Raw genomic sequence first — 27,722 nt, 5'->3', positions numbered from 1 at the left:
CATAAAAAAAACTTACCAGGCAACTATCTATTCCTATTTGGCCTTCCTTAGAACTGTAAACCTTGCAGAGTTTACTACAAACAACAGACAATTTATTCAGGTAACATACAGCAATACTTTCTTGGCAACATTTGCAATACTCAAAAGCTCTTCAAACCTCATGTTTTAACAGTTCTATCAAAGAAATTAAACCAGTCGCTCCTAGAAACTTTCTTGAGACCTGTCTGTGTCAGAGGTTACTTCTGAAAGACCAGTAAGCAACACAAGAAAATGTGATGAGGTCAAGAGTAAGGAGATTGTCACAGGAAGGTGGGTTTCTACAATACTAAGGACAAAATGAAACTAGCTCCTCATCTGCCCATGGAGGTCATGAAAAAAACCAATGAAAGTGAGGCTCCTGGGGGCCAGAGGGAGTGCTCTCAGCAGAACATGTAGCATACTGATGCGAGGTATTGGCCCCAGCCTCACATGTGGCCACAAATAACAATGACAACGACAAGAGGAACTCTATGGATAGTGGAGTACTGCTTTAGTCCCTCTCGCTATATAAATTTTTTAAAAACGAAGGGTTGGGCAGTGGCACACACATATAACAATGTAACAATTACACATGTTAAAATGAACGTAGGTTCAAGCCACCAGTCCCTACCTGGAGGGGGGAACTTCATGAGCAGTAGAGTAGTGCTGCAGGTCCCTTTCTCTCTCTCTCACTCTCTCTCTTTTTCCCTCTCCCTCTCTCTCTCTCTCTCCCTTTCCCTCTCAATTTCTCTCTGTCTCTATCCAATAAGTAAATAAATAAAATATATTTAAATTTTTTAATTAATGGGTCAGGAATGTGACTTAACTTTGAATTTCCTCTAGTCTTGCTGGTATTCTTGGGAACTCATGTGTGGATATTTCTTGCACTCCCATAATTAAGATAATTGATTTATAAAGGTAATGAGCCTTGGGGACCAGACTGCAGCACACCTGGTAAAGCACACATATTACCATGTATAAGGACCCTGGTCCCCACCTGCAAAGGGGAAGTTCACAAGCAGTAAAGCAATACTGTAGGTGTCTCTCTTTTTCCCCTCTCTACCTTTCCCTTCCCTCTCAATTTCTATCTGCTCCTATAAAAAGAAGGAGAAGGAGAAGAAGGAGGAGGAGGAGGAGAAGGAGAAGAAGAGGGAGAGAAACGGAGAGCACAATGATTACCAGAAGCAGTGGATTCATCATGCAGGCACTACACCCCAATGATAAGCCTGGTGTTAATAAAATGAAAAATCATAAAACAAAGGTTAAAGAGCCAAGATGTGCAATAATGCAGTGCTTGACTACCTTATAGTATTTTAATTAGCAATTTGAAAAATGAGAGAAAATGATTAATTTTAGAATGCATATTTTGTTGTTTCTTATAATCAATGACAGTTGGATGTAGGGTCATATATGGCTCTATATCCAACTGTCATTGATTATAAGAAACAAAAAACATATATATATGGTACGTGAGTGGTTATTATAAGAAAACTGATTAGATTCATTCATTAATGATGCCCTCATATTTTTCTTTATCAGCTTGAGAAGATTCATCCATCTGTTATTCCTTTAAAATTATCTTTTGTTTAAATCTTATACTAGATAAAGCTTCACAATAAATGAGACAGAGTGACTAGAAATCAGTACAGTGGATCCATGCGACACTCACAGTGCCAGGAATGACAGTCCCCACTTCCACCAGGTGAGCTACCACCTCAGCCACTTGCTTTGTATAAAATGAAGTTTGATTTCACACTCTGAAGCAACATCTTGACAGTTGTCCACCTCAAAAAGCTACTTTTCTTAAAACCATGACCCACTTTTTGCCTTCAGATGCTTGGATTTTATAAACTCTCTCCATAGCCAATTCATATTATGAAAACCCCACTAGATGGTAGAGTAGGAAAAATCACATATAATGTTACTAATTCTCAAACTTCATTTCTTAAAAGTGTGTTGTACCAAGTACAGTATCACATCACAAAGAAATCAAGAAATAAAACATGGCCCTTCTATTTTTTCAGCAGTTCAGCTCGATAAGGAAAGGGGATGATCATATTGCTGTGTAGCACAGGGCAGCTCAAAGGAGTTAAGTGCCTGTACCAAAGAGAGCAAGGAGGGAAAGGCTGCCCTGGAGACTCAGAATGGGCTGGGCAGCAGGGGCAGGGACAGTTGACTCTCTCAGAACTCTTGTTGAATTTGGAGAAACAGAGCCATCTAGAGGCAAAAGTGAACTGGAAGGAGAAGGGGATTTAAGGACAGAAGAAAGCTGAGCATGTCATTTGCCTTCTGAATATAGACAATTAGCAATAACTGGTAAAAATATTAGGAAACTAAGTGAAAGGAAAATATAAAGTGAAAATTAGTGCTTTTTTGAAGAATACCTTAGTGAGGCAAAGCAATGCTACTTATTTCGACCTTGGTATTAATTAGTTGTCACTTTCAGTCACCTTAATTTAATGGCTCAGATTAAACTTCCACTTAAAAAATTTTTTATTTATGGGAGTTGGGCTGTAGCTCAGCGGGTTAAGCGCAGGTGGCGCAAAGCACAAGGTCAGCATAAGGATCCCAGTTCGAGCCCCCGGCTCCCCACCTGCAGGGGAGTCCCTTCACAAGCGGTGAAGCAGGTCTGCAGGTGTCTGTCTTTCTCTCCCCCTCTCTGTCTTCCCCTCCTCTCTCCTCTCTCTGTCCTATCTAACAACGACAACATCAATAACAATAATAACTACAACAACAACGAAAAACAACAAGGACAACAAAAGAGAAAATAAATAAATAAAATATTTTAATTTTTTTTAATTTATTTATTTATTCCCTTTTGTTGCCTTTGTTGTTTTATTGCTGTAGTTGTTGTTGATGTCGTCTTGTTGGATAGGACAGAGAGAAATGGAGAGAGGAGGGGAAGACAGATGGGGAGAGAAAGGTAGACACCTGCAGACCTGCTTCACTGCTTGTAAAGGGACTCCCCTGTAGGTGGGAAGCCGGGGGTTCAAACCAGGATCATTACATCGGTCCCCCATGCTTTGCACCACCTGCACTTAACTCACTGCGCTACCACCTGACTCCCTAAACTTCCACTTTATAACCTGACATCTTTATTTAATTGGGTGCTTGTAAGAAGAGACTTCTATGAATAAACAACTGTCCCTGAAATCTGGAAGATGATTTTTAGAATCAAGGTTTCAGTTATCCTGCTCAATTATTTCTTTCAAAATTATACTCTTGTTTAGAATCTGAGATGAAAGATGGAAATCTTATTACTCTGGAGATTTTGTAATATTCTGGATCAGAAATTTTAAGCAATAACTAAATAACAGAAGTTCCTCTATGTCTCTGACTTGTTTCTCTCTCTTTTTCCTCATCTAGAGAAATTCATTTTCTTACCTATTCTGGAATACATATGGTATTTCATTTTAAAATGAAAATAAAGATCCAGGTAAGTGGAGACATATGGTCTTGGGACAGCGTCCTCTTGCGAAAGGTTAGTCAGATGGGGGGGAGAAGAGGAAAAAGTCATGGATATATATATATACTGAAAGCTTTATGTGTGAGAAGAACATCTCCTCCCTCCTTGTAAAAGGCAGTAACAGAAGTTGTGGGTGAAATATGACCATAATGTTTTTTTTTCTTTTTCAGAGATAAATACTTAAAACTAGAGAGACAGACACGTCACAGCAACAAATCTTCCTTCAGTATAGTATGAGCTAGACTTGAACCTGAGTCACATATATGGTTAAGCAACACATCACCCAAGTGAACTATTTCATCAACCTCATAAAAATCTATCTTACTGGGAGTTGGGCAGTAGTGCAGCGGTTTAAGCGCACATGGCACAAAGCACAAGGACCAGGGTAAGGTCCTGGTTCAAGCCTCCGGCTCCCCACCTGCAGAGAAGTCACTTCACAAGAGGTGAAGCAGGTCTGCAGGTGTCTTTCTCTCCCCCTCTCTGTCTTCCCCTCCTCTCTCCATTTCTCTCTGTCCTATCCAACAACAATGGCATCAATTACAACAATAATAACTACAACAATAAAAAAAAAAAAGGGCAACAAAAGGGAATAAATATCTTACTAAGTAAGACTACTTTCTTCAGGTACCAGATAAAATGAAAAACTGGGAGTCAGACAGAAGCACAATGGGTTAAGCGCACGTGGCACAAAGCGCAAGGACCAGAGTAAAGATCCGGGTTTGAGGCCCTCACTCCCCACCTGCAGGGGAATCACTTCACAGGCGGTGAAGCAGGTCTGTAGGTATCTACCTTTCATTATGGTGTTTCTCTCTCTCTCTCTCCATCCCCTTCTCCTTCTCTACTCTCAATTTCTCTCTGTCTTAATAAGAATAAATAAATAGAAAATGAGCACAAGAAGTAGTGGATTTATCATGCAGGCAATGAGCCCCAGTGATAACCCCAGTGGCAAAAAGAGGAGGAGGATGGGAAGAGGGAGGGGAGTGAGAAGGGGGAGGGTTGAGGAGGGGGAGGGAGAGAAAGAAGAAGAGGAGGAGAAGTAGAAGAAGTGGAGAGGTTTAACACCATGATAAGTCCATGTGGAACAAGAGTAGGTGGCCATAGCTGAGTAGTAGTGACCCCCTTGGAATTGAGCCAGTGTGGACAGAAGATAGGTGATGGCAGTGAGCAGTCAGAGCCAGATGCCCAAATTCTCCCTGCCTGGGGCTGCCATGACTTAGATGGGAAGTCTGGGAAGAGCCTACAGTGCTGCCCTGCCCTCGGGTGAGTCAAACACAGGGTGAGTCAGACACTGGTAAATGTAGAGATGAGTCACTAAGTGCAGCCCTTGTAGAGGAAGAGGGGGGCTGAGGGAATTGTCCAGGGTGTGCCCCAGTGCACTGATGCAGTAACTGTGTTGGTGGGGTATAAGAGAAGGATTCACCTGGGTTCCAGCTAGCCATGTTGGGGATTCCTACATTGCCACCCCTCCAAAACTCCCTTTTCCCACCTAGCATCCCAGCTTTCTGTGTCTGAGATGAGGTGGGACCTGACCAGGGGTGGGGGAGTAGGCATGGGGTTGAGACACAATGGGGGGTGGGTACTGGAACCCAGAAGGACCAGATAGAAATGGGGAGTTTTCTGTTGTCGCTCCAGGGCTTCTTAGATATTTGAGGTTTTATCTTTACCTTGGAACATTTTCCCACACTTTCTCAAATAGACATGCTACAATCTAACTTCAACCATAGAGCTTTCATTATCCTTCCAAGTTGCTTTTTTAATTGAATGTATTTTATTCATTTTGGATAGAGACTGAGAGAAATTGTCTGTGGCTATACCACCCTGAATACGACCTATCTTGTCTGATCTTGGCAGCTAAGCAGGGTTGGGCCTGGTAAATACTTGGATGGGAGAAAAAAAGTCATTGAGAAGAGAGGGAGCGATAGAGGAGAAAGACAACTGTAGTGCTGCTTCACCATTGGCAGAGATTCTCCCCTGAGGGTGGAGAGAGAGAGGGGAGGGGTTTGAACCAGGATCCTTGTGCACTGTAACATGCTACCACCACCTGGCTCCTCCTACTGAAATTCTTTTTTTTTTTGGTCTAAAAGATTATTGTATTTATTAAAAATATATAGACCACATGTAAATTCCAAGATTTTCTTTTTTTTATTTCTTTATTGGGAGGAAGGGCAGTAAAATACAGTAATTTGTACATGCATAACATTTCCCAGATTTGCATATAACAATTCAACCCCCATTAGGTAGTCCTCTGCCATCATGTTCCAGGACCTGCACTCTTGCCCCCCACCCCAGGAATCATTTGCTTTGGTGCAATACATCCCTACTGAAATTCTTAAAAGACTAGCTGCATCTTACTATGGTTTTCTGACCAGTTACTGTAGTATTTCTCTAGTCTACGTGGTGCAAATATTATCAAGTTTAGCTGTTCACATTTAAGAACTGATTTTCTACCTGCACCTATTGGAATCCCTCATGCATCTTCCTGGATACAGGGGTTGCCTGAGAGGCCCCTATAACCTATCACTTTCTGTAATGTCCTTTCCTTTTTTAAGCAATCTCCTCCTGTGAATATTTTCATCAGTATTGTACTTCACTAGTAACAGCTTTTTACTTTTACTAAAGGTTTTTGCAAATCTACCAAAATTCTTATTTTCCATTGCAACTAAGGAGTTTTCTGGGTCTTTGAAAATTATTTTTTTTCTACTTCTACGGCAGGGATAGGGAACTTTTTTCTTTTCTTTTCTTTTTCTTTTTTTTTTTTTCTGCTAAAAAGCCATTTGGATACTTATTGCCGGGAGCCAGCCCTGTTCACAGTTACTAGGGTACATCCTAAAGGGAAGAGGAGTCAGCACTGAAGAAATGAAATGAGAGACACATCAGCTGCTTCAAATGCAGGAGAGAGGTATCTCTGGCCTCTGTCTACAGAAGTTTATTATTTAAACAATTTTCACAGGAATACAGATGGTATCATGCAAGATTATTTTTAACAATAAAAATAACTCCAGACATTATTATCATTATAGACATTAATAATTATAGGCAAGTTTCTCCTTAAAAGTTTCTTTGGTCTTGAGACAGCCTACCCTCCCCTAGGTTTGACCATCTGTGTGGCCTTGGTATGACCAAAATAACTTCCAACATTATTCCCTTTGTTTTGGCTGTCTGAATAGGTTAGCATATATTTTCTGGAGCTCAATCTAACAACTTTTCTTCTTAACCCATTCTTGGATGGGTCTAACTAAATAACACTTATCTAATATCTAGCAAACTGTCTACCTAAAGAAATTTTCTGCTGTAAAATAAGCAAATACCATGAGGGCTCTCTTCTAGCTAACCTTTGAGCATAACTTCAAAAGTTCACTAACTTTTGCCTATGTGAAAGTTGATTAACTTCTAACCATTAACCCTTACATAGCTATTTAACTACACAACTACTATCTATATACCACAGATCCCTGTAAGTGAAGGCTGGGGGTGAGGGTAAACAATAGAGCCTTTTTATAACTAGGTGAAGATCACAGTCTGTCACTCATACTATAAGCCACCTGTAATTCTGGCTTTAGATCTAAGTCCAGCTGATTGAGAAGCTGTAGTGGTGATAAGTAGCTCTTTTTCTGAAGGCCTTTCAATGGATACAACAGCTTCTGTTCCTAGGCCATTTTTAGCCTTGTTACACTCACTGCCATAACTGCTGTCACTATGCACTTCCCCTGGGGATCTCTTTTTTATAGTCCCCAGGTATATTTGTGTATATCCAATATAGCCAATAAGTCCTCAGTGTAATTAAAAACAAATAGCTTCAGTTTAGACTAGAACTTCCCACTCTGCAGTAGGTTCCAGTGTGTTTGGACTTTGTCTGGCAACGTGATGTCACCTCCGCCATTACATAAAAAGGATGAATAGTTTCAGTTCAGTTCTGGCTTGCTCGGACTTTGTCTGACAGCAGCCATGACATCGCTTCCACCAACTTATAACATCATTTAAGAGTAATATAAAATCATTAACTTAGGGGTAGGGTGGTGGTGCATCTGGTTAAGTGCACATAGTACTCAGTTCAAGGACTCCTGCAAGGATCTGGGTTTGAGCCCAGCTCGCTCACCACCTACAGGGGGTCTGCTTCATGAGCAGTGAACTGGGTCTGCAGGTGTCGTTCTCTCCCTTTCTCTCTCTCTCTCTCTCTCTCTCTCTCTCCCCCATCTCCTCTCAATTTCTCTTTGTCCTAACCAATAAAGTGGAAAAAATGGCCACCAGGAACAGTGAATTCGTAGTGCTGACACCAAGCTCTAGAGGCAAAAAGTAAATAAATAAGAATAAATCATCAACTTAAAGATTAGTACTTAATATTGCCATGGGGGAAAAAAAGTGCCAAGGCTGGGTGGTGGCACACCTGGTTGAGCATACATGTTACAATAAGCAAGGAACTGGGTTCAAACCCCTGGTCTCCACCTGCAGGGGGAAAGCTTCAAAAGTGGTGAAGCAGGGCTGCAGGTTTCTATCTCTCTCCCTATCTTGCCCTACCCTCTTGATTTCTGGCTATCTCTACCCAATAATAAAGATTTAAAAAAAAAAGACTTTAAAAAAGTTTTTTTTTTTTTTTTAAGCACCTAGATCAAGTCCTGCCTGCAATAGTCTTGGCAAGGCTAGACCAAATGATTTCATGGGTCTTATATGGCCCTTGGATTGGATGTTCCCCATCCCTAGTCTGATGATTTGGATGTAAAGACCTCAGTGTGTTATCTTCTCTCTGTCTGTTGCAAACTCAGCCTAGATTACTCTACATATATTCTATATTTAAAATGTTTCAAAACCAGCAAAATGTACCTGTAATAAGATCAAACAATTCAGTGGCATATTGCACCAAAGTAAAAGACTCTGGGGTGTGTGGGGAGGAGAATACAGGTCCAAAAAGGATGACAGAGGACCTAGCGGGGGTTGTATTGTTATATGGAAAACTGGGAAATGTTATACATGTATAAAGTATTGTATTTACTGTCGAATGTAAAACGTTAATTCCCCAATAAAAAATTTAAAAAAAGATCAATTCAGAATAGAAATATTCCTCCCCCATCTCTCCCAAATACTTTTGCATATGTTAAAATATGTATGTATGGAATTATGTAAAGTTATATGATAGTTTACAGTGTAGAACCATATGATCTATAAAGGGGTGTGGGCATCCCCCTAACAAAAATCCCCAGAAAGAATTGAGACCCTTCCTGATACTGTTCTGAAGAAGTTTTCGTTCCCTCCTGAGGATATATGAGACTAACATTTGTTATATACTGATAATTTTAATGTTTACTTATTTTAATCATTTTAATGTTTATATATTTTAATATATATACATATATATATATATATATATAGAGAGAGAGAGAGAGGAAAGAGAGAGAGAGAGATGAGGAACGAGACACAGAGACCACTGCATTGATCAATTCTGGTTTATGGTGGTGCTGGAGATTGAACCTGGGACTTCAGAGCCTCAGGCATGGGCTTTGCATAACCATTATGCTGTCTCTCCAGCCCTATCTATTGTTCTTAAAAAAAAAAAAAAAAAGACAAGCTATATCCACTTGAACCTAGGGAGGCCATGGAACATCAACAAAAAACTCAGTGTAGCAAAGAAAAGGCATTTGACAAAGTTCTACTGTTTCCTATTAATAATAATAATAGTTTTTGAATAGTTGGGGAATTATGGATAGATAACCTCCATTTATGAAAAATTTATCTTGGGTGGAGGTAGATAGCATAATGGTTATGCAAGGACTCTCATGCTTGAGGCTCTAAAGCCCCAGGTTCAATCCCCTGTACCACCTTAAACCAGAGCTTATCAATACTTTGGTGAAAACAAAAACAAAGAACTATCTTAAAGAATGTGTGGGGCACACCTGGTTGAGAGCACACATTACAGTGTGCAAAGGGTCTGAGTTCAAGCCCCCATTCCCACCTGCGGGAGGGAAGCTTCACAGGTAAAGCATTGCTGCAACTCTCTTTCTCTCTCTCTCTACCTTCCTCCCTCTTTATCTCCCTTTCCCTGTCTACTTCTGTCTTTTTCAAAAAGTTACACACACACACACACACACACACACACACACACACACACACACACACACAACTATGTATATATGAAAAATCTAACTCAATTATGATAGAATAAACACACCTTTCCTCTGAAATCAGGAAAAAGCCAGAAGCCCACTTTCAACACTGCTATTTAACTCTACTCAAATATTTAGGTAGAGCAGTTAGACAGACAAAAAAAAAGTCATTAAAATTAGAAACACAGGGTGGGGGTATAGCATAATGGCTATGCAAAGAGACTTTCATGCCTGAGGCTCTCAAGACACAGGTTCAATCCCCTACACCAGCCATAAGCCAGAGCTGAGCAGTGCTCTGGTGAAAAAAGAAAAAAAATTGGACAGCTATATACAATATGGTGGGAATTATACAGCAAATCCTAATAAAGGGACTTTTCAAAGTTAACCCTATCACTAAATAATGTGACGATAACAATAACTATCTATTGTCTTCTTGAACCCTAAGACAGCAGAAACCTCACATTTCCACAACAGAGCCTATATTTCCCCCCAGTCCTAGAACCTTAGGGTGGGGCCCACTTTCCTGCATGCTTCTCTCTATTCATATCAAATAATATTGCGTCTGCCGATCCCAACCTAATCAACACAACGAGGGCCACTTCAGACTGTGTCCAGAGACTTCAGGTGTAGAATGACAACCCTTCAGCTTCATTACTCTTGGTGAGACCTTTCCTTTCATTGTATTCTCTAGTTCCATTTCTGTTGTATGCTTTACATTGGGTTGTTCTAGCTCTCCCCCTGCCAAGAAAACTAGTTCAGTCCTGCTAGTTTCGTGGGCCCGCTTGGCCCCACCCCAAGGAACCCCGAGAGAGTTCCAGAGTTGCAGAGTTCGAGAGTGCTTGGCGCTGCCGCGGGGGAAAGAGGCAACAGAGTTCTGTTTGGTGATTAGTTTGTCTTAGTTTATAAATCATTGTTCCTGAATAAAGAAATACAGCTTCCCTGCCCAGCCATATGTCTCTGGTCGTCTCTGTTACCCGCCCGTGAAGCTAGCCTGGCCAGCTAGAGCCTCCGAATTTTAACAACACATTTCAGGTGGTTCATTTCCTAACAAAGTCCCAAAACCTAGATATAGACCAGGTCCCCTGAGATAGAGCATATGTTCACATGTATCCATAAACTAGAGCAAAGTATATACCTGAAAGCAAAAGTACACAATAGTCTGCAGTGAGTACCCCCCCAAAACTTTATCTGCACTATTCCAGCCTTTAGGTACATAATTGTTCAACAATTTGTTTGGCTTTGTATGTTAACTCTCTTTTCAGCCAGATGCCAGCATGATGCCAACCAGACTTCCCTGGACAGATGACCCTACCAATGTGTCCTGGAGCCCTGCTTCCCCAGAGTCCCACCCTACTAGGGAAAGAGAGAGGCAGGCTGGGAGTATGAATCGACCTGTCAACGCCCATGTTCAGTGGGGAAGCAATTACAGAAGACAGACCTTCCACCTTCTGCAACCCACAATGACCTTGGGTCCATACGCCCAGAGGGATAGAGAATGGGAAAGCTATCAGGGGAGGGGATGGGACATGGAGATCTGGTGGTGGGAACTGTGTGGAGTTGTACCCCTCTTATCCTATGATTTTGTTATGTCTCCTTTTTTAAATAAAAAAAAATTGGAAACACAATATCTCTGTTCACAGATGACTATATACATATGTATATGTATGTGTATGTGTATGTGTATATGTATGTATGTATATATATATATATCAAAGAAGCCATAATTATTAAATCTGATGTACAAATTGAGTAAAGTTGTAGGCAACAGGACACAAGCATCAGTGAATGTCTATTGATGAGCAAATGAACAATATGCAAAGGAAATTAGGAAAGGAATTTTGTTTCCAATAACATCTAAAAGAAGAAAATAACTAAGTAAATTTAGACAAGGAGGTAAGAGTTGTGCAGTGAAGACTGCAAAACATTTCTGGGGGGGAAAAGGTCAAGGAGCTATCTCCTCAGCTGTAATTTCTCAGTGTGGTCACAAGGAGGTGCTATAGCATCACAGTTGTAGCAATACAAAGTGGCTACTCCATGCTTTTGGATTGGAAGAACTAATATCATCGAAATTATCTTCTTACCTTGAGCCAAATACACGTTTAATGCCATTTCCATCAAGGTAGCACTGAATTTCTTTAAGGAGTAGAACAGAAGCTACAAAAAATTATATGGAACCAGGAAGTCCCTAGGATTGCCAAAACTATTAAGAAACAAAACCAAACAAACATCAACAGCAGGCAGGCCACCTCCAGAATGGTCTACAGACAGCTTCATGAGAATGAAAATTATTGTAACCATTTTGGAAAATGTCATGAACGTTCCTTAAGAAACTAAAGCTGGAGCTACTGTATAATCCAACAGTCCCATTTCTACGTATCTATCTAAAGAATAAAATAGAAACACACAGAGAGTAAATTCATATCTACTACAATGTTTACTGTAGCACTATTTACAATGGCTGGAATATGAAAGCAGCCAAAGTTCCTGTGAGCAGACCGATGATTGGGTGAAGATGTAGTCCACTTATACAAAGGCATGCTACTCAGGTATAAAAGATGAAATCTTGCCAAATTCCCTTTTGTAGAAAAGAAAGAATTCAAGAAGGCTGTATAAAATGAAATAAGACAGAAGGGAAGAGCACTGAATGGTCCCTTTGTTAATATAAAGATATAAAACCAATAAACAGATAAAATGAAAGAAAAAGAGATCAAGGGGCATTGACAATAAAACTACGGTTACTTGAGGGAAAGAGGGTAGGAATGTGTATGAGAGGGGAAAGAAAAAGGTGGGAAGTTTATTTGCAAAAATAAATAAATAAATAAACTTGTAAAACAAATTATCATGGCTGGAGAGATGGCTCAGCTGGTGGAGCACTGGCACTGGCACTGGCCTTACATGCCTGTGGTTCCCCCAGTTCAATCCCTAATACCACATGTGCTAGAGTGGTGGTCTGAGTTCCCGTTCTCTCTCTTTTTTCTTTTCTTTTCTCTTCTCTTCTCTTCTTTTCTTTCTTTCTTTCTTTTTTTTTTTTTTTTGCCTCCAGGGTTATCTCTGGAGCTAGGTGTCTGCATTACAAATCCACTGCTCCTGGTGATCATTTTCTCCAATTTTATTAGATAGCACAGAAAGAAATTGAGAGGGAAGGGGTACATAGAGGGGGGAAAGAAAGATAGACACCTGCAGACCTACTGCATCGCTTGCAAAGCAACACCCCTGCAGGTGGGAAGCCAGAGACTCGAACCAGGATCCTTGAGCGGGTCCTTGCATACTATGTATGCTTAACCTGCTGCGCTACCGCTCAAAAATTTTCATTCATTAAGAGAGAAAGAGAAATAGTGGGGGCCGGAGGAGAACATGCATGTGTGGTTTACATAGGAGGAGAGGGGCCGGGTGGGGTTGTGCAAAGTGCAAGGACCAGTGGAAGGATCCCTGTTCGAGCCCCGGCTCCCCACCTGCAGGGGAGTCGCTTCACAAGCGGTGAAGCAGGTCTGTAGGTGTCTTTCTCTCCCCTTCTGTCTTCCCTTCCTCTCTCCATTTCTCTCTGTTCTACCTAATAACTATAACAACAATAACAAAACAAGGGCAACAAAAGGAATAATAAATAAATAAAAGAAAAAAATTTTTAAAGAAGAAAAAATTTAAGTGTATGCAAATTTACAACCACCGGTTCTATGTATTGAGGGCTTAAGTGTCACTTTCAATCCCAATAAACAGGAAAGAAATGTTCTGATCCTTGAGCAGTTTCCTGTGGATTCTACTTTGGGTCTCAATGTTTGTAAACAACCACAAGATCACGACTGGGGAATTAACACAGATCAGTCATCATCAGATGACATCACAGTTCCTGCTCCCCTTATATAGCCACTCCACTTCCTCCCTAGCCCCAAACTTTTCATCTGTTCTCCATTTCCTAATTTGTCATTTCTGGAATGCCACCTACATAGAATCATCCAGTATGGAGAATTTTGGGACTCACTTTTTTCACTAAACATAATTCTCTGGAGAGTCACATAGGTTTTGCGGTGATCAATAATTCATCTTTTTATTGCTATGTGTTATGCAAGGAGCCCTCTTTTTTAAATCATGTTTAAAAATTATCAGGGCCAGGTGGTGGTGCACATGTTACCTACCTTACTGTTCAAGCTCCAGTTCTCATGTGCAAGGGGAAAGTTTTATAAGCAGTGAAATAGTGCTGAAGGGGCCTATCCCCTTTCCCTCTCAATTTCTGTCTGTCTGTATTCAATAAAATAAAAATAAATTTTAAAAATCATTGATCTATTTGGTACGAAAGAATGAGAAGGGAGGGATAGATTAGGGTAGTGCTCAGTTCCAGCATAAGAGGGTGCCAGGGTTTGAAGTTGCAGCTGGGCTCCTTTATTTTTATCTATCTGTTTGTCCAGACAGGAGTGTGCTGTTTCATCACTGTACTCAGACCAGTGGAATGTATTTGAGATCAGCTGGGGTTCTGCACCTACTTGAGCTGCAGCAGTGTCCTCAGCTCCTGGTGACTGGGGCTAGAAAAGGGGCGTGACAGAGGGGCGTGGCATGTCCTGGGGCCTGCAAACAGATTGCTGTTCCCTGCAGAGCCACCCAAATTCGCTCTGGCGGGCTCCACAGCGCGCAGCCGCAGTTCTAGCCCCGCCGGACTTTTTTCCAGGCGAGTGCGCAATCCAGACCAGCGGGTGCCTGCAGGGGCACTTTGGAGCTCCGTTCTCGGGTGTCAGGGCTGAGTGCTGCGGGTCTGTGCCGGAGGCAGAGGGCGTGCGCTGACCGGAGGGTGAGTGCCTCTGCCCGCGGGATCCCGGGTCCACTGGAGGGACACTTCCTGGGGCCCCATTTGAGGCTCAGACTGCCTAGGTTTCTGCTGGTTTCATTTTCCAGCCCGCCTGAGAACACGTGGTCCACTGGCCATTTTAGAGACTTTATGCCAACTCCTTCCTGAACCTTGCGGCCTGTTTACCCTGCTGTGAGTGTTTAATAGAATCCTTGGATTTAATCAGATCTCAGCCCTTTGGAGTGGACGCTATGATTACCAACAGCATCTTGTACAGTCTTAACAAACTGGGCAAAATCAGTTTTTATGCAGGGAGCCTGTTGTGGGCTAAGGTAGGTACCACGCAGGACTTTGATGTAGTTTGTGGCAGTCAAAACAGGAAACTGGCAGTCAATAGCAAACCCTGTGGAAGTCAGCACCTGTAATCTTTAATCCCTCTGAAAATGTCAACCTAAGAAATTCATAAAAAGACACATATTCTGGAAATGCTATTCACAGTTCTGGGAAAGAAAAAGAAATAACCCAAGTGGCCAGGAATAGGGAGATGGTGATAAGTGGGAGGGAGATCAGTGTTGAAATTGCTCAGTGAACCAGTAGTTGGGTGCTACAATGGCAGGCACCAACCTAGCTAAAGAAAAGGCATGAAGTAACTTCTGGAACATTTACAATATCAGGGCATATTCAACATGTATATCTAATTTAATAGCAACACTATAGAGCTAGGTAAGTGAACACTTCGTGAGAAAGGTGAAAAGTACTACTGCTGTGAAGTAGGGCACCACGGAAGGTGTGGGGTGGATAGTGTGAAATGATTGGACATTTATTCAAAAACCTAGTTCCAGTTTTTTATTTTGGTTAAGCCAAAGTAAGTACTGGGCCTCTATTTCATAATCTGTGCAATTCAGAGAATTGAACAAGATGAGGAATTCCAAACTCAAAAAGTCTTGAGTTGGCAGGTAGATGATGTAAATATGTGTTAAACAGCAAGTGAAAGGTCCATAATGGAGTCACTTGTGCTAAGCCTCCCAAGACTTAAAATCACATCAAGCTGCAGTTTCAACCGTCCCAGGAATTGTGCCATAACGGGTCGCTGCAGAATTTTCTGGTCAGTACCAAAGAGGTCATCATTTCCATTCCTTAAAATACCCTTGAGATAATCTGCCTCAGACTTTTTGCATTTTTCATAGGAAGTTTACCTAAGCCTGAAATATTTTTTCTTCCCTTATCTTGTTCTCTTTTTGTCTATAAAACTCTTTTATAGCTTGTACACTGTTATACTTAATAGATGAGGCGCTCCCTTGTTCATTAATTATTAATGAAGCCAGATTTTGTAAATTAACCAGTTGAATTTTTACTATGTAACTCTGTTAACTGTAAAGTAAAACTCTGTTAACTGTAAAGTAGGAAACAGTGAGACCAGGGGATAGAGAAGGGTCTTGCTCTACTTTAGGCAGTAAAGCATTCTGGGAAATGGGAGATAGCACACATGTAAGACCCTGGGTTTGAGCCCCAACACCACATGGGGGCACTATGGGCAACACCAGGAGAATTCTCGATAGTAGAGTGGCAGTGTGGTATCTCTCACTATGTCTCTCCTCTCTCTCTCTCTCTAACAGATTGTATTTATTTTAATGAGAAATACAGAGATAAAGATAGACAGAGAGATAAAGATAGAGACGCCAGAGCACTGCTTAGCTCTGGCATATGATGGTGATGAAGATGACCTATGACCTCTGAGCCCTAGGCATGAAAGTCTTTTACATCTCCAGCCCTGCTCTGTCCCCCTCTCTCATTCTGTATGTGTCTGTCCCTCTCCCCAGTCTCTCTACTGGTAAGGACAAAGTGAGACTCCATCCATTTGTAAACCAGAAAATAGAGCTTTCAATAGGAATAGAACTGAATTACTTGCATTAATCTTGAATTGCCACAGCTTCCAGAACTATGGAAAATAAATCCCTGTTAATTAAGCTGAGAAATAAGGCATTTCATCCAAACCAGATGTCTTTGGGTCCCCACTCTACAACAAAATGAAGCATTTCCTGAGTCTGCAGTCACACTGATAACATTTTAAAAGCTAATGAAGTCCTATCACTTTCCTGCTTCATGTGCCCTTATGATTTCCTGAGAGGCTTAGAATGAAGTCCCTGCCCCTGCCCTGTAGACCCCTCCCACCCTCTAGTCTCCTTCCACTCGCCCTTTTTAACCACAGCTCCATCTTACTGGGTGTCAGTCACTATATGTATGAACTTCAGGTTATGCTAGATGTGGCAGCTATTGATTATGTGACAACTATTAATTTTGTACAGATACTACGTATTCTCAGCTTTGTTCATTATCTACAGGAGAAAGTTTGGGGTGTCGCAGGGGGCAATAGAACTCCTGCTTTCTTTTAGGTAGCTTCTTTCCCAGGACTTCTTCACAATGGCTGCCTTCAGAAAGGTTAAAAAAATACATATTTTTTTGGTTCTGACCCATCTGTCTGACTTGTTTTCTAAGACCTAAATCTCTACAGAGTTCCTTGTCTCTTCCAGAGAAGCCATTTTTCCTGAGACATATGCACTTCACAAAGTAACTTTGAGGGCTAGGGTTGGTACTTCGACCTCACCTTGTGTCTCCCCCAACTCAGCTCTGGTGTTGTTTACTCTTCCAGATTGTTGGAATCACGGAGGACAGCTATCGCATCTGAGACCCTGGGTCCACTCCACTGTACCATTCTGTGCCAGGATTAACATCAGACCTCCTTGGTGTTATTTAGAGAGATCCATCTTGAACATGGCAGGTGACTACTGGCTGTGGGAGACTGTGCTCTTCATCTTTTCATTAGGTGTCAAATCTCAGTGGGTCTGGAGGAGAAGAAAGCAGAACTGTGTGTCAGTAGTTAATACCTGCCCATGTAGGACTAGCATGAAAGATTACCAGTGGTGATTTTTGATGTTAGGGGACCAGCTTAGAACTTCTTATAGAAGCTATGGAAGATTGAGCTTTTAAAAAACTTAGTTGTGTTATATTTGAGGAGTAATATTTTGGCCTAGTGCATAGTACGTATTAGTAAACCCAAGTAATATCCAAGTGGTGACTGTGATATAACTTGATTTTTCAGAAAGCCCATTATTTTTAAAACTATCGCCCATTAAAAAGGCTGGTACTTCTTAGTTTCATATACTATGATTGCATTTCCACCTTAGTATTCATTGAATTTTGACCAAGAGGAATTACTCTCCAAGAGAAATGATTTCTTCTCCTGATTTAGGTAAGAAAGTGCTCATTGTCTATGCGCACCAAGAACCCAGATCTTTCAATGGATCCTTGAAGAAGGTGGCTGTGGAGGAACTGAGCAAACAGGGCTGCGTTGTCACCGTGTCTGATTTATACGCCATGAATTTTGAGCCAAGGGCCACAAAGAATGATATCACTGGTAAGCCAAAGGACACATGCTTTTAAAAAAACAAACAAAAACTTTCTTTGTGTGTATGCGTGTTTTTTTTTTTTTATCTATCTCTATCTCCATCTATCTATCTATCATCTATCTACCTGAACAACTTTCATTTCTAGCTTATGATGCCAAGAATTTACCTGGGATCTCCAAGTCCCACGTCTGTTCTGCTACCAAAGGTTCTATCTCCCCAACCCAATCTGTGTCTTTTTTTTTAATTAAAAATGTTTTGAAATAAAAATCTAGCCATTGTATGTGATAATGCTAATCTCAAGCCAACCCCAAGTAATACCCAAGTAATGATATGTATAATATAAATCTTTTTCTCATCTCAGTCTCCATTTACCCCAGTTTCTCTGCATCTCCTCCCCCCTGAAAACTAATATTGACCATTTTCTCAATATCCTTCTTTTAAAATATTTATTAATAAGACAGATGCGGAGAGAGAGAGCCAGAGTATTACTCTGGCATATATGATGTCAGGAATGGAACTTGGGACCTTATACTTGAGATGCCAACTCTTTTCCCACTGCACTACTTCCAGAACCACTCTCTTAAGATGTATAAAGCAGAAGGCCAGGCGGTGGTGCACCTGGTTAAGCAAACATTATGTGCGCAAGGACGCAGGTGCAAGCTCCTGGTCTCCACCTGCAGGGAGAAGCTGCAGTTGTCTCTATGTCTCTTTCCCTCTCTTACCTCCTCCTCCCCTTTCAGTTTCTCTCTCTGTCCAATAATAAATAAGTACATGATTTTTTAAAGGATGTATAAAGCAAATGCATGTATATTCTCCACTTCACTGCACTTTTTAAAAGATAGTAGTGCGAAGAGTCGGGTGGTAGTGCAGAGGGTTAAGCGCACGTAGCGCAAAGCGCAAGGACCGGTGTAAGGATACTGGTTTGAGCCCCCAGCACCCCACCTGCAGTGGAGTTGCTTCACAGGTTGTGAAGCAGGTGTGCATGTGTCTATCTTTCTCTCCCCCTCTCTAGTTTCCCCTCCTCTCTCCATTTCTCTCTGTCCTATCCAACAATGACTAAAACAATAAGACAACAAGGGCAACAAAAGGGAATAAATAAATATTTTTAAATCTGAATTATGCAACATGTGAAGCCGAAGGCCCACAAATTCGGCAGTCTAACCCTGAGCCACCTCTGACTACTGGTAGCTTCTTATAAACAGAGTTTTGCTCATTACTGTCTTTAAATTGTCACACAGTATTTCACTGTATGGAATGCATAATACTTTATACTTAAATTCCTTTTGAGGTATCGCTGTTTAAATTGTTCTTTCACTAAATGGCATTTCAGGTGTTTTTTCATCCATTGCTACAATAATGAATCATTGTGCAATTAGTTATCATGGCCATGTGTTTTTCCTATATATGCAAGAATATTGAGAAGTGGCAGAGGGAATGTGCATCTTTAATTTTTTCCAGATAACATCACATTGCTCTTTGTAGATGTTGCACCAGTTACACTTCCACCAGTAATATTTATAAGTGCCATTTCTACACTATCACCAACAGTGTCACCAATGTTTTGATAATTGCCAGTTTGATAGGTTAAAAAAAAAATCTCCGTATAATTTCTAATTTGCCTTTCATTATAAGTAAGTGAACTTTGCTAAGTGCATATATTTAAGATCCACTCTGGGATTGGGCAGTGGTGCACCTGGTTGAGCACACATGCTACAACGCACAAAGGCCAGGGTTTAAGCCCCCGGTTCCCACCTCTAGGGGGAAGCTTCATGTGTAGTGAAGCAATGCTGCAGGGGTCTTCTCTCCCTCTCTCTCTCTTTCTCCCACTTCCCTTTCAATTTCTCTATCCAATAAACAAGTAAGATAAAAATAAATTTAAAAGAACCACTTCCTCCAGCTTATTGGGATATAATTAACAGATGAAATATATATATATATAAACAAAGAAAATAAATAAATCTCCATATTTAGTTGGTTTTTTCCTAGGATCATAATAGCCGACAGCCCTGCTTTTCTGCCCTTTTATACAAGTCAGCTATTTTCACTTAATGAATAGAAGAGTGGGGACTGAGGAAGTAGAGAATAGTATAATGAGAATGACTGGCTTTTATGTGAATGATATAACTCCAGCATACTGTGGAAAATATTGTTAAATATGGGTGAGCACAGGATAAACCCAAGCTTCTTTTCACAGGGACTTCAGGCTTATGACATCTGAGACAAATAAGCTACCTTTTGTTGGTGTGTACCATTATTGATCTCTTTTATGTATCAGTGAAAGTAAATACCCTTGAATAGTTTTAGAACTACAGATCTTCTACTAGACTTTGAATCTTTAAAGATAAGGGTAGTAGCCTCTATCTCCATTTATTTTTAAAGGCTGACCCTAGGCTTGGTGCATGTTTATATTTCATTGGGTGACTGCTGAGTTCCTTTGGGGAGGCCAAGTGACAGGGCTGGAAAAATGAGCTGGCATGGGTCAGGGCTACTCCCCTAATAGCAAGAACATTTGGCCTGTTCCTCTCTAGGTAGTCTGTCTAACCCTGAGTTCTTCAATTACGGAGTGGAAACATATGAAGCCTACAAGAAGAGGTCCCTGAACAGTGACATCATGGAAGAGCAGAAGAAGGTTCAGGAAGCAGATCTAGTCATATTTCAGGTTTGTTTGTTCCTCTAATTAACATACTGAATTGAGTCATTCTAGATACAAACTCCAGATTTTGATATTTCTGCTCTTAGAACTAGTATTATATATACAATTATATATATAATTTTTATTTATAATGGAAACACTGACAAGAACCATAGGATAAGAGGGATACAATTCCACACAGTTCCCACCACCAGAACTCCATATCCCATCTCCTCCCCTGATAGCTTTCCTATTTTTTTATCCTTCTGGGAGTATGGATCCAAGATCATTATGGGGTGCAGAAGGTGGAACGTCTGGCTTCTGTAATTGCTTCCCTGCTGAACATGGGCGTTGACAGGTCGATCCATACTCCCAGCCTGTCTCTCTCTTTCCCTGGTGGGGCAGAGCTCTGGGGAAGCAGGGCTCCAGAACACATTGGTGGGGTCGTCTGCCATTTGGAAGTCGAGTTAGCATCATGGTAGCATCTGAAACCTAGTGGCTGAAAAAGAGTTAACATATAGCCCCGGCTCCCCACCTGCAGGGGAGTCACTTCACAGTCGGTGAAGCAGGTCTGCAGGTGTCTTATCTTTCTCTCCCCCTCTCTGTCTTCCCCTCCTCTCCATTGCTCTCTGTCCTATCTAATAATAATAATAATAGTTAACATAACATATAAGGTCAAACAAATTGTTGACTAATCATGAACCTAAAGGCTGGAATATTGCAGATGAAGATTTTGGGGTCTCCATTTTGGAAAAAGCTATAGTAGGTCTATTTTAGGTATATTCCAAGGGGTCCATGATTTTACTAGTTTTTGCCTGAGCTTAAAATATATAGGTGGACCCAAGTTATTGTATGGGGAGATAATGTCATGGCTGGAAAAAGGGCTAGAAAGCTGGATCAAGGAAGAGAGTAGCTCCCAAATATGGGAGAGGTGTATAAATATTGTTGACTCTAAACCCTATCTATTTGATCTGGGGCCTATATTAAGCATAGGAGCCTATGTAACCTCTGCATCCCGGTAGGTCTGAGTCTCATTCTGTGGTCATGAATAGGAATGTCCCAAGTTGCATCAATTTCAGGACCCATCTTCCTCAGATGGTAGGTAGAGTATGTTATCCAACCTCCCTTTGGAGGGTGGAATATTCTCAACCATTGTTGACCCACCTCACTGCTGTGAGAATGTCATACATCAAAAATGACAGTAGCAACAAATGCTGGAGAGGTTGTGGAGACAAAGGAACCCTTTTACACTGCCAGTAAGAATGTAAATTGGTTCATCCTCTGTGGAGAGCAGTTTGGAGAACTCTCACAAGGCTAGAGATAGACTTTCCATATGACCCAGTAATTCTTCTCCTAGGGATATACCCCAAGGACTCTGTAACTCCCATACCAAAAAGATATGTGTACACCTATGTTCATAGCAGCACAATTAGTAATAGCTAAAACCTGGAAGCAAACCAGGTGCCCAACAACAACAGATGAATGGCTGAGATATATTTACACAATGAAATACTACACAACTATTAAGAACAATGAACTCATCTTCTCTGACCCATCTTGGACAGATCTAGAAGGAATTATGTTAAGTGAGATAAATCAGAAAGACAAAGATGAGTATGGGATGATCCTACTCATAAACAGAAATTGAGAAATAACTGAAAGGGAAACTCAAAGCAGAATCTGACTGAGTTTGGAATAGGGCACCAAAGGGAAAATCTCTGGGTGGAGGGTGAAAGTAGATATTCAGCTTCATTGGGGACCTGGGAGGTGGAGACAGACCTTTGGTGGTGGGAATGGTGTTGATGTACACCCCTATTAACTTGTAGTCTCATAAATCACTATTTAATTAGTATGAGATGGAAAAAATTGATTTAATGTCTCAATCTTTTTTGATGCATAGACCATAGGCTGAGTTCCTTCAATCTAAGCACAAATTGGTAATCAGATTGAATTTTAACAGTGGGTTCAAATTGTTGATCCACATAGAGGACAAGGTCCTATGGGGACCCACCTTCCTAATACCTGGGAAGAGGACAGTGGCATCCCTCTCAGTCACCAGGTAGGCTGAGAAAAGAACAACTGATACATTTACTTGTTCTTGGTGTTGTGCCCCCAGTTCCCCCTGTACTGGTTCAGCATGCCAGCGATCCTGAAGGGCTGGATGGACAGGGTGCTGTGCCAAGGCTTTGCTTTTGACTTTCCAGAAATCTACGACTCTGGTTTTCTCCAGGTATGTGCTCAGGGCAAGGGGTCTCAATAGCCTGCTGGAGGGCACAGGACATCTCATCAAATTACATTCCAGCTTTCTTGTTTTGAACAAATATTTATTGGACACTTACTATGTGCAAAGCCTCATGTGGTATCTATAGAAAAGCATCATTTCTGATGTGACAGCACTTTTTTTTTTCCTGGAAAAGGGTTCAGACATGGCCACCAGTCCCTAAAACATGGCCAAGAAGGGCACAAAGCCAGTGCTGGCAAGGCAGAATTGATTCCAGTGTAGAACCTAATGTAGGCTCTTAGCAGTTCACTTTCCTGAACTTCACAATCTGATCTTGAAAAACAAGATAAGGCTATAGATAGCATAATGGTTATGTAAAGAGACTCATGCCTGGGCTCCAAAGTCCTAGGTTCAATCCCCTGCACAGCCATAAACCAGAGCTGAGCAGTGCACTTATTTAAAAAAAAAAAAAAAAAAAAAAAGCAAGATAACATACCGATTTGCAGAATTGAGTGGAACCTGGTAGATGTGCAAAATATGGGAGCTCTGGGTTTCTTATTAAAATAAATGATTGTTAGATTTTGAAAGTTTCTTAAAATGTATGCATATGAGGGTAGACAGTCCTGAAGGTTCACACTGGAACATGACAGTGGCGTGACAACACTGCTATTACTGGATGTGCTTGTGTATTGGAGCCACTCATCATCTCACTCTTCCTTACAACTAGTCCCCAAGATCAGCACCTCTGCCTGACATTTTCAGGATGTCACTGATGCTGACAGCACCAGAAGTCTGGACAGAACAATGTTCTTAATATCTTTCCCTCTAGTTGTTCCCTCCCCGTTTATTGGGTGTAGTTAGTTGTCATTGTTACTGGACTTGCCTGAGAAGATGTTACTTGTGTCCATCCTTGGAAGGCTCTGACTTCCAATTTCTCCTCTTGACCATTATAAACCTTTACGCTGGAGTCAAGTTCATCTCCTCTGGAGTGTACACACAAATTTTTGTTTTTTCCCTTGCAGGGTAAATTGGCCCTTCTCTCATTAACCACAGGCAGCACAGCTGAGATGTACTCGAAAGATGGAATCAGTGGAGATGTTCGGTACTTCCTATGGCCCCTTCAGGTACCCCCATCTCTGCCTACTCCTGCTACTCTCCTGGTATAAAGTGAATATGACAGTAGGCCATTTTGATCCTACCTGGATATAGGAAGTGATAACCTCTTGTCCATTATGATTTTTTTTAACTGAACACTGAGAAAGTGGGTCCAAGTATAAAAGAGGCATTGTAATGATGGCCTTGGATACTGTTTGGACAGATGTTAAGTCAAACCTTGTGAGCCTGATGTCTATCTGGGAGAAAGAATGGCCTGGAAGTGGCCCCATGTGAGTAATGAACACTGGGGAGGTGAGAGCCATTCACACTGAAGCATCAGCCTTGAACCCTGGACCCCAGATACCAGGCAGCCTTATGCCCGCCCAGTGTAGGCATGAATCTATGGAGCCAGGGACTCTGTACTCCTTTCTCAGGACCCCTCCCCAGGCTTTCCCCCTAGCAGCATCAAAACTATTCTATTGTTCTTTGAAAATTTGTCTCTTTATTATTTCTACCATGAATTATGTATGTCAATGATATGAAAAGGGTGTTTTTCTAATCTGTCATTTTTTTCCCTGCCCCATTAGCATGGTGCCTTGCACTTCTGTGGATTTAAAGTCCTTGCCCCACAAATCAGTTTTGCTCCTGAGATCGCATCAGAAGAAGACAGAAAGGGGATGGAGGCAGCCTGGGCACAAAGGCTGAAAACCATCTGGAAAGAAGAGCCCATTGACTGCACACCTCCCTGGTACTTTGGAAAATAAACCTTGTGCCACATACATAGTGCACAGATTGAAACACTGAGATGTAAGCTCACAAAGAGAGAATAAAAACTAAAATGAAATAAAATTACAACTGAGTTAACTGGGCATGTTTAATGGTGTGCAAGAATGAGTGTCTTCTGGGGCTCACATGGCCAGAGTTAATCTTCCAGTAAACCTTATGTGATATTGAATTCTGTCCTACTAATAGCAGTTTTTTATTGTTGTAGTTATTACTGTTGTTGTTATTGATGTCATCATTGTTAGATAGGAAAGAGAGAAATGGAGAGAGGAGGGGAAGACAGAGAGGGGGAGAGAAAGATAAGACACCTGCAAACCTGCTTCACCGCCTGTGAAGTGACTCCCCTGCAGGTGGGGAGCGGAGGGCTGGAACCGGATCCTTCCGCCAGTCCCTTGCGCTTAATGCCACATGCGCTTAACCTGCTGCACTATCGCCCAACTCCCCTAATAGCATTTTTTTTTAACCTAGTCTTTCTCTTCATAAAAATATGTTAGCAGCTAGGAAGTAGCCTAATGGATTAAGCACTGGACTCTCAAGTATGAGGTCCTGAGTTTGATCCCCAGCATCACATGTGCCAGAGTAATGATTTGGTTCTTTCTCTCTCTAACAAATAAGTAAATACCTAAAAAAAAGTTAATGAGAGAGATAGAGAGATACCAGAGAACCATTTGACTCTGAAGTGCTGAGGATCTAAACCAGGCTTCACACATGTGCTGTACCTAGTAAGCCATCTTCCCAGCTTCTTTTCTAATATCTTTATTTTTAAAAAATTTTTTTATTATCTTTATTTATTTATTGGATAGAGACAGCCAGAAATTGAGAGGAAAGGGAATAAGAGAGAGACAGAGAGACCACTGCTTAACCACTTGTGAAGCTTTTCCCCTGCAGGTGGGATTGGAGGCTTGAACCTGGGTCTTTGCATGCTATAACATGTGCACTCAACCAGGTATACCACCACCCGGCCCTCTTTTCTAATATCTTTCCATCTCCCTGTTTTCAACTTTCATGGGCAGTATGTTCAGATCATTCTCGTGGTGTGGAAATGGATTTGCTAGTATTTTATCTTATAATTCAACCCTGGAGTTACACCATCTTTTTCCTAGCAAAGGTTAATCATAAACCCCTGTTTTAGTGCTATTTGAACCTATTGTTTCTCCCCCCCCTTTTTTTTTTGGCAGAGCCCAGAACTCATGCTTTGCAATTATACTACTCCTAGGCAACTTTTCATGGGGTGGTGGGGGATGGACAGCACAGCTCTAGTGCTTTCCCTGGCTCCAACATAACAGGACATGCTACAGTGTGGTTGCTTACATGGCAAGGTATATGAGCAGGCCCGGTGAACTATCTCCCAAACTCCATATCCTTTTTTTTTTTTTTTAACTTTACATTGTAACTCTAGTAGTGTTTTCACTGAACAGCCAATAATACATGTTTCAGATTTTCAATGTAAATTAGAAACAGTAAAGTCAGTGAGTGCTAGTTACAATGAAAATTTCCAAGTTTGAATAACATGATATCCCCCTCCCAGCTTTGCACATGTTAATATAACACTATCCACAAATTCCCCAAAGTATAAGAACTTGCAAATGGAGGCAACTCCCTAAAAGCAAATTTAAGGAAATAGCTACATCATCCTGTATCATCATTGTCATCACTACTAAAGACAGAGAAACTTTGCAGACAGGGAGCCTTCTTTTTTTTCTTTTTTTCTTTGCCTTCAGGGTTCTCTCTGGGGCTTGGTGCCTGTACTACGAATCCACTGCTCCTGGGTCCTGGCCTCCATCCTTCCTCCATTGTTGTCATAAGGACCATTCTTTTTTAACACTCCAGTGCAACCCACAATCCCACAACTTTATTTATTTATTTATTATTGGTAGAGACAGAGAGAAATTGAGATGGGAGGGGAAGATAGAAAGGGGAAAGAGACAGATAGTTGCAGCCCTGCTTCACCACTCATGAAGATTTCTCCCAGTAGATGGGACCAGTGGCTGGAATCCAGGTACTTGCACACTGTATATGTGTGCTTAATAAGGTGCACCACTGCCTGGCCCCAAATTCCACAACTGTACCTGATCTAACCTTGTCATCAGATGCCTTGTTGGAATAGTCATCTCCTAATTTCTCACCTGCATCACTTCCTCCTCTTCCTTTTACCTTTAATACCCCTTTCCATTTGTATTTTCTTCCTCTTTTAAAAATATTATTTGTTTATTTGATAAGAAAGAAAATGAGATGGAAGGGATAAATAGGGAGAGGGAGAGAGATACACCTGCAGCACTGCTTTACTGCTTATGAAGCTTCCTCTTCTAGGTAAGGACGGGGACTTGAACCAGGGTCCTTGTGCATTGTTACACATGCTCTCAACTGGGTGTCCCACCACCTGACCCCTTTTCCTTTTTTCTATAGACACATCATCAGATTCTTTTTCATGTGCCTCTTCCTCCTCTTCTCCTGAATCTTCACTCTATGAATGCCAGCAACTTCAAGTTCTGATCTCTCAGAACTATTTTCTTCCAGTAGCATTTCTTCTAGATTTATTTATTTTTGGTGCCTTCTTTAAAAAATATTTATGTATTCCCTTTTGTTGCCCTTGTTTATTGTTGTCGTTATTGTTGTTGATGTCATCGTTGTTGGATAGGATAGAGAGAAATGGAGAGAGGAGGAGGAGAGAAAGATAGACAACTGCAGACCTGCTTCACAACCTGTGAAGTGACTCCCCTGCAGGTGGGGAGCCAGGGGCTCCAACCGGGATCCTTATGCCGGCCCTTGCGCTTTGTGTCACTTGTGTGCTTAACCCATTGTGCTACTGCCCCACTCCCTTTTTTTTGAAGCATTTTTCATCTAGAACATCTCCTTTTTGACTTCTTCTGAGACTACCCTCGCATTTCTGTGATCATCTTCTTCAAACCTTTTTAAAAATTCATTATCGGGAGTCGGGCGGTAGCGCACTGGGTTAAGCGCATGTAGCTCAAAGCACAGGGACCCGCTAAGGATCCCAGTTCGAGCCCCCAGCTCCCCACCTGCAGGGGAGTTGCTTCACAGGCAGTGAAGCAGGTCTGCAGGTGTCTTTCTCTCCTCTCTGTCTTCCCCTCCTCTCTCCATTTCTCTCTGTCCTAACGACAACATCAATAACAACAACAATAATACCTACAACAATAAGGGCAACAAAAAGGAAAACTAATAAATTTAAAAAAAATTCATTATCTTCCCCACTCCATTCCTTTCGGCTGG

At 41.4% G+C, this 27,722-nt stretch overlaps 2 protein-coding genes across 2 annotated transcripts in view; one reads left to right on the top strand and one right to left on the bottom strand.

The window, feature by feature from the left end:
- The window catches only part of LOC103112713 (serpin B6-like), a 40,680-nt gene extending 23,592 nt beyond the window's left edge, over nt 1-17,088 (bottom strand). Inside the window, exon 1 of the mRNA XM_016187719.2 lies at nt 16,959-17,088. The gene's annotated coding sequence lies outside the window, so the exon portion shown is untranslated. The remainder of the gene's footprint in view (nt 1-16,958) is intronic.
- On the top strand, nt 17,010-24,577 carry NQO2 (N-ribosyldihydronicotinamide:quinone dehydrogenase 2). The gene is made up of 6 exons (XM_007522193.3): nt 17,010-17,132; nt 17,604-17,768; nt 20,289-20,419; nt 22,509-22,622; nt 23,636-23,737; nt 24,296-24,577. The coding sequence occupies exons 1-6, from the start codon at nt 17,126-17,128 to the stop codon at nt 24,470-24,472; spliced, it is 696 nt and encodes a 231-aa protein (XP_007522255.2). The 5' UTR covers nt 17,010-17,125; the 3' UTR covers nt 24,473-24,577.
- The last annotated feature ends 3,145 nt before the right edge of the window (nt 24,578-27,722 follow it).

Source organism: Erinaceus europaeus, chromosome 4, assembly GCF_950295315.1.
Source record: "Erinaceus europaeus chromosome 4, mEriEur2.1, whole genome shotgun sequence".
Taxonomy (NCBI): domain Eukaryota; kingdom Metazoa; phylum Chordata; class Mammalia; order Eulipotyphla; family Erinaceidae; genus Erinaceus; species Erinaceus europaeus.
Note: the sequence above shows the minus strand (reverse complement) of the source record. Positions and strands in the feature narration are given on the sequence as shown.

Bases quoted from the DNA above. Each gene is read 5' to 3' on its own strand.
- NQO2 (XM_007522193.3), top strand. The intron at 20,420-22,508 runs GTTTGTTTGTTC...TTGTGCCCCCAG, and splicing joins CAGATCTAGTCATATTTCAG to TTCCCCCTGTACTGGTTCAG. The intron at 23,738-24,295 runs GTACCCCCATCT...CTGCCCCATTAG, and splicing joins ACTTCCTATGGCCCCTTCAG to CATGGTGCCTTGCACTTCTG.